Consider the following 5,919-nt stretch of genomic DNA (forward strand, 5'->3'; position numbering starts at 1 on the left):
TGTACAATTAATGGCAGCTAAGAAACAGCAGACAGCTCCTAGGGATAACGCTGCAGCATGCACACAGCAATTTGGAATTTGTAAACGTTTCAATGAATACTAATGTTTGACTGAGTGGCTAGAGATTACAAATACACCAACCAGATCACAAACAGTTGCACAATGAAAGCAGTGCGTGGGTTCATTAAACATCGTGAGGGTTATCCAAAAGCTGTTTCTCCGTCACATCTGTGCTGACAGGCATAAAATTCAGGTCCTCTCCGCTGTGGCTGCCCAGACAGGCTGCTCACCACCCTGCAGGGAAGGCAGCCAGGTGCCTTGTTAAATCTGATTATCCTCAAAGCAGCGCTGAAGCCACGCATGAGGTTCCTCGAAGCCGTTCTCCCACTGACCAGGAGTTTCCACGGCATCCTCAGCTCTCCCACCCGCGGCTCCCACGAGCCCACAGTGACATCCTCTGTCAGGATGCGGCAGCAGCGGAGACCGAGAGCCCTCTCAGCCTCCTCCCAGCAGGATCAGCCACTGCTATCAACACAGTGACTGCTGTAGTGGGTTTGAAGAGAAATGCAGTGAGGCTGTAGCAGTTCCCGATGTAAAAATAGCTTTTGGAGTAATTAGAAGGTGGCAAACCCCCTGGGCATTAGCTTCGGGCATCTTTCTAGGTTTGCACAATTTTCTTGCTTTGCTTTTTTATCTGTTCCTCACAGACTTACACAACTTACCAGACTTCTCCAGAAGAGTGCTTGGCCGGGGCTCCAGCCAATATCGTTCTCTGGTTTCCAATGCTGCTACTCTGCACATCCCTGTGACGACCTCCAGAGGTGTTGATTGTGGAGCTGATCCTGCCCAGTGACATGACACTCGTGACGTTTCCACTCCTGAGGTCTGGAGCATGGATTGTGTGCAGGAGTTGTACAGTTGTAGGTAATTTCATCCTGCAGTATCACCAGCCAAAGCAAGTACTCAGAAAAAAGTTATTATCTTCAGCCATGAAAAGCTGAACAAGTGGAGGGAGGAGGGATCATTAATCACCTCCCTGGAGCTGGGGCTTGGAGCAAGGACTCCCTGGTTTGAAGACCAAGTGGCATGGTCTGCATCTTCCTCCTGCCACCCGTGAGGGGCACAGGCAAAAGCATCACCCTCCACACTCCACCTGCCCAGGGAGCCCTCCTGGCTGCCTCTGATTAAAAGGCAAGTGAAGCCTTGACCTCTGCTTCTCTTCACTAAGGCACAGACCCCACAGCAGGAACCATAAGCACTCTCCCTGGCCTCTATCGTGGGGGATGCTTTGGGGAGATGCAGGAACGTTGCTGTGCAAAATGCAAGGATGCTCTGGGAGAATTCAAGGATTCTCCTGAGTTGAGAGGGGAAGGAGGAATGTAGAGATGTTCTGTGGGTGGGGGCAAGGATACTCTGAGGTAATGCAGTGATGCTCCCAGGCTGAGAGGGGAAAGGGGAATGGGAGAGAATGGTCTGGAGGATTCAGGGATGTTCTGGAGAGATTCAGGGATGCAGGGACGTTCCGGGGTAAAGCAAGGATGCTCCCGGATTGAGAGGGGAAGGAAGAACGTGGGGATGCTCAGATTTGCTGTGTAGGGATTCAGGGATGCTCTGGAGGAATGTAGGAACGTTCTGGGGTAATACAAGAGTGCTCCCGTGTTGAGAGGGCAAAGGAGAACGCAAGGATACTCAGGGATGCTTGGGGGAATTAAGGCATGCTCCGTAGGGATGCAGGGATGCTCCGGGGGATTCGGGGATGCTGGGGGCCGGAGCGGCGGTCCTGCCGGCGGGGCGGGAGGCGGGCGGGGCGAGGAGGGGCAGCAGCCCCGCGGCGACGGCGCGGCGGCGGAGCGGCGGGGCCATGGAGAGCGGCGGGGCGCTGAACGGCTCGGCCGCCGCCGGGCGCTTCGCGGCCGCGGGCACGGCGGCGCTGGCCGCGCTCATGGCCCTGCTCATCGCCGTCACCGTGGCCGGCAACGCGCTGGTGATGCTCGCCTTCGTGGCGGACTCCAGCCTGCGCACCCAGAACAACTTCTTTCTCCTCAACCTGGCCATCTCGGATTTCCTAGTAGGTAAAGTGCCGCCCCCGTGGGGCCCCGCACGGATCGCGGGCAACTCGGCGGCGGGACGGGCAGCGGCGCCCGGGGCTCCTCCTGCCCGGCACCCCGGCACCCTCCTGCCCCACCGGCACCGCGGGTCCCCTCGGCCGTGCCCCGCTCCCGTCCCCCGACACCCTCCTGCTGTCCCGGGGTCCCCTCCCGCCGTTCCCCGGCGGGTCCCGCGGTCTCAGCGCGGCACCTGCGGCTCTCCCCGGGGGCACCCACGCTGCAGACACCCCTCTTCTCAACGGGAACGTACCCGTCCGGTTGCAGGTGCCTTCTGCATCCCCCTGTACGTGCCCTATGTGCTGACGGGGAGATGGATCTTCGGGAGAAGCCTCTGCAAACTCTGGCTGGTAGTTGATTACCTGCTCTGCACCTCTTCGGTCTTCAACATCGTACTAATTAGCTATGACAGATTCCTCTCGGTGACAAGAGCGGTGAGTCCTGTCATGGCAGCTGAGAGGGAAATAACTCTCCTTCTGCCTTATTCTCCAGATTCCCTGCAATAATTAAAAGCTCTTTGAATCCTCCAGAAATTATGAATCTTTCAGCCTGGTGATGGAAAGCAATAATTATCCACAAATACATAATTCAGCTGTGGTTTCAGATTAGTATTCCTGGCATAATTAAATCACTTAAGCCTCAGACCCCATTGTGCAGGCATTCCCTTCCCAGATGACAGGATAGTAGTGTACAAGGGAGCCAGCGAGGTAAGCAGACCTGTTACTAACTTGCAGGGGCTTATTATCTCCAGGACGAACAAGTGGATTGCAGTCAGACTCACAGCTTCTCCCTGGCTACCAAGGCAGTAGATTGCAGTGCCAGCCTTGGCAGGGCACAGCCCCGAGGTCTCTGGGTATGTGGGGAGATGAAAATGCTCATCCCGTCACAGGAGGCAACGAGCAGTTCACCACAGGCAGATGTGATCCATTCCTGTTTGCTCCTTCCCTGACTCCAAATACAACACAGAGTAGCTACAAGGCTCAGAGGGAGCCAGAGCTGGAATGCCTGCTTTGCCCAGGAGTTTGATGCATGCATCTCCCTGGGAGTTACAGGGAGTAGCTGGGGACAGCTCAGGCAAGTGGTGGGTGCAGGCGACTGCCAGGCTCCAACCGAGTCAGTACATTTCCACTCAGAAGACACCACAGGTTGGAGCTGCAAAATGAGCATTCTAAATCTTCCCTGCAAGAGTGTGATTTATCTAGCAATTGCTCCTGTTGCCTAAGGCATATGAGCTTGTTAGACTGCCGGGGTATTGCCTAGCAACTTTACCAGGAACGCCACCGGTTCATTTGTGAGGAGCCTCAATCAGTTGGGGTGCGTGACCATCCTTAAGAAAAGGTTTTCCTGTTGCAGGTCGCTTACAGAGCCCAGCAAGGCAACACCAAGCAAGCAGTGCTGAAGATGGTGATGGTGTGGGTGTTGGCATTCCTGCTGTACGGACCTGCCATTATCAGCTGGGAGTACATATCAGGCCGGAGTATCATTCCCACTGGGGAGTGCTACGCTGAGTTTTTCTACAACTGGTATTTTCTCATGACAGCCTCTACCCTGGAGTTTTTCACCCCTTTTATCAGTGTAATGTTTTTCAACCTGAGCATTTACCTGAACATACAGAAGCGTACCAAGATGCGCCTGGATATTTTCCATGAAGTGCACAACCAGTCCTTCACTGAAGAGATGGAAACAAGCCCAGAAGCAAAGCTTTCTTTGAAATGCTGCAAGTGGGAGCAGAAGGAGTCAGCTGAAACCCTCGACCTCTCTAAGAGCAAAGCTCAAGCAACAGCCTCCTCTTCTAGCCTGGGTGCCAAAGACCTGCTGACAACAAGCTCGGAGAGCTCTGGGAAACCCAAGTGTTGCAACAAAAAGAGCTGTAAAAATTCAGCATCCACTCCGTCCTTAGAGAAACGGATGAAGATCGTGTCCCAGAGCATGACTCAACGCTTCAGGCTCTCTAGAGACAAGAAAGTGGCCAAATCCCTGGCAATCATCGTGGGCATTTTTGGGATTTGCTGGGCACCATACACTCTCCTGATGATCATCCGTGCTGGCTGCCACGGCCACTGCATCTCTGAGTACTGGTACGAGACTTCCTTTTGGCTGCTGTGGATCAACTCGGCCATCAACCCTGTCCTATACCCTCTCTGCCACTACAGCTTCAGAAGGGCTTTTATTAAACTCCTCTGTCCCAAGAAGCTGAAGATTCAACCTCATGATGCCCTTCAGAACTGCTGAAAGTGAAGCCAGCCCTGTGTGAGGATGAGAAGAGTCTTGGTTTAATACTCCAGCATTGGTGTAGGAATGCAGCTTCCTTCCTTGGAAGAACCTGGGAGCTGGGCGCAGTGGTCTGGGGCAGGTGAGGAAGGCAGCAGGGAGACCGCTGTTAATTTATTCTAGTTCATCAACAACAAAATCCCACAGCATAGGGATTGTTTTTTTGACATTAACCACAGACGGTGAAGTCCGTGTCCGCTACTTGCAGGTGCCACAAAAGAGCTCTGCTGCCACCTAGTCAGGCTGAGCAGCACCAGCATTTTGCTAAAATAAAGAAAAATGGACACTGAAAAATAAAAGTTAGCAAATTAATATCTGGCCTTAAACCATTGCACTAAATTACAGTTTAGCTGTTTGCAGACCTGATTTTTCCCATAACTGGGAGTGTTTTTTCTTAAGATGTTACACGGAGGAAACACCTCGTTTATCCTTTTTGCTACAGCAGCTGCAGCCATAATCTGGATCCCTCTTCCATGGGGTGCAATAGATGTCCCTTCCACTCCCCAAGAAGCGGGGAATTTTAGCAAGATTCAGAACACTTGCATTCTTCCTTTTAAAATACATCACTTGAATGGAGATCAACATAATCAGTCAACATGAGCATCAATTCTTTTATTTCTCAATGTTTTTCAAAGCAGTCAACTAATTCCACAGACAGAGCACCAGATTCAGGAGACCAGGGGCTCTAGCCTTGGTTTTAACATAAAATCTTGGGCATTTTATCTCTGCTTCCCATCTCATGCTTCCACACACCTGCCTGTGTGTTCTGTAACCTCTTTGGGCACAGAGTATGACCGAAAAGCAGATGACTTCCACTGCCCATCTCTGTTGGCACTGCTCAGTGATGTGGTAACACAAGCATGTAATTAGTTGCTGTGGCATATGCTCATATTTAACAGTATTGCACAGGGGAAGCTCAAGATCATAAGTCTGAAAACTACATTTACAAATAGAAGCCCAAATGCTGTAAAGTAGTACCCAAGAGCTTATGATGTTGTGATTGCCAATTACACCTCGCTGTTGCAAGCAAACTGCTTTTTGGCTGCTGCTAGGAGTAAAAGAAAATGCCATCCAACTGTATTCCAGTGATATTTGTTAAGTAGATCAGTATTGTCATCTGAAGTCAAGATTTAAATGATGACTTGTCTTGTGTATATGAGGTTTCAGTCTTGTGACACTTTCTGTCAGTTTGTTTATACATGGGTTAAAATGTACCCTTTGAAATACATGTACTGTGAATTGACAGGATGCTCATACCTTTCCCTTCTGTCTGTTCCCTTCTGAAAACCATAATAAAGTATTTTTATATGAAGCTTGCTGAATATTTTATGGTAAACAAGGAGTTGGTGGGAATGATAAAATCCAACTGGAAGTAAAACCTCTATGGATTTGCCAGAGGAGGCAGGTAAAGCCTATGAATCTCACAAAAAAACAGCTCCCAAAACAGCTGAGTGTCTCTCACCTCTGGTTAGCAGGTTCCTGACAGCACATTGAGGGTGTGCAGAGTGCACATCACTCAATCTCTCCAACTTGGGGTGTTTTC

General features: G+C 51.1%; 1 protein-coding gene across 1 annotated transcript; it reads left to right on the forward strand.

Annotated features, from left to right (window-relative positions):
* The first annotated feature begins 1,756 nt into the window (after positions 1–1,756).
* HRH3 (histamine receptor H3) lies at positions 1,757–5,688 on the forward strand. Its single transcript, XM_027697579.1, has 3 exons — positions 1,757–2,072; positions 2,373–2,539; positions 3,459–5,688. The coding sequence occupies exons 1-3, from the start codon at positions 1,757–1,759 to the stop codon at positions 4,335–4,337; spliced, it is 1,362 nt and encodes a 453-aa protein (XP_027553380.1). The 3' UTR covers positions 4,338–5,688.
* The last annotated feature ends 231 nt before the right edge of the window (positions 5,689–5,919 follow it).

Source organism: Neopelma chrysocephalum, unplaced genomic scaffold (genome assembly GCF_003984885.1).
Source record: "Neopelma chrysocephalum unplaced genomic scaffold, ASM398488v2 Primary Assembly neopelma1_119, whole genome shotgun sequence".
In the NCBI taxonomy this organism is placed as follows: Eukaryota; Metazoa; Chordata; class Aves; order Passeriformes; family Pipridae; genus Neopelma; species Neopelma chrysocephalum.

What these genes read in the sequence shown, in the direction of transcription:
- HRH3 (XM_027697579.1), top strand. Translation starts at nt 1,757, where the DNA reads ATGCTGGGGGCCGGAGCGGCGGTCCTGCCGGCGGGGCGGGAGGCGGGC. An exon ending in CATCTCGGATTTCCTAGTAG is followed by an intron (nt 2,073 to 2,372) that starts GTAAAGTGCCGC and finishes GTCCGGTTGCAG; the next exon opens with GTGCCTTCTGCATCCCCCTG. An exon ending in TCCTCTCGGTGACAAGAGCG is followed by an intron (nt 2,540 to 3,458) that starts GTGAGTCCTGTC and finishes TTCCTGTTGCAG; the next exon opens with GTCGCTTACAGAGCCCAGCA.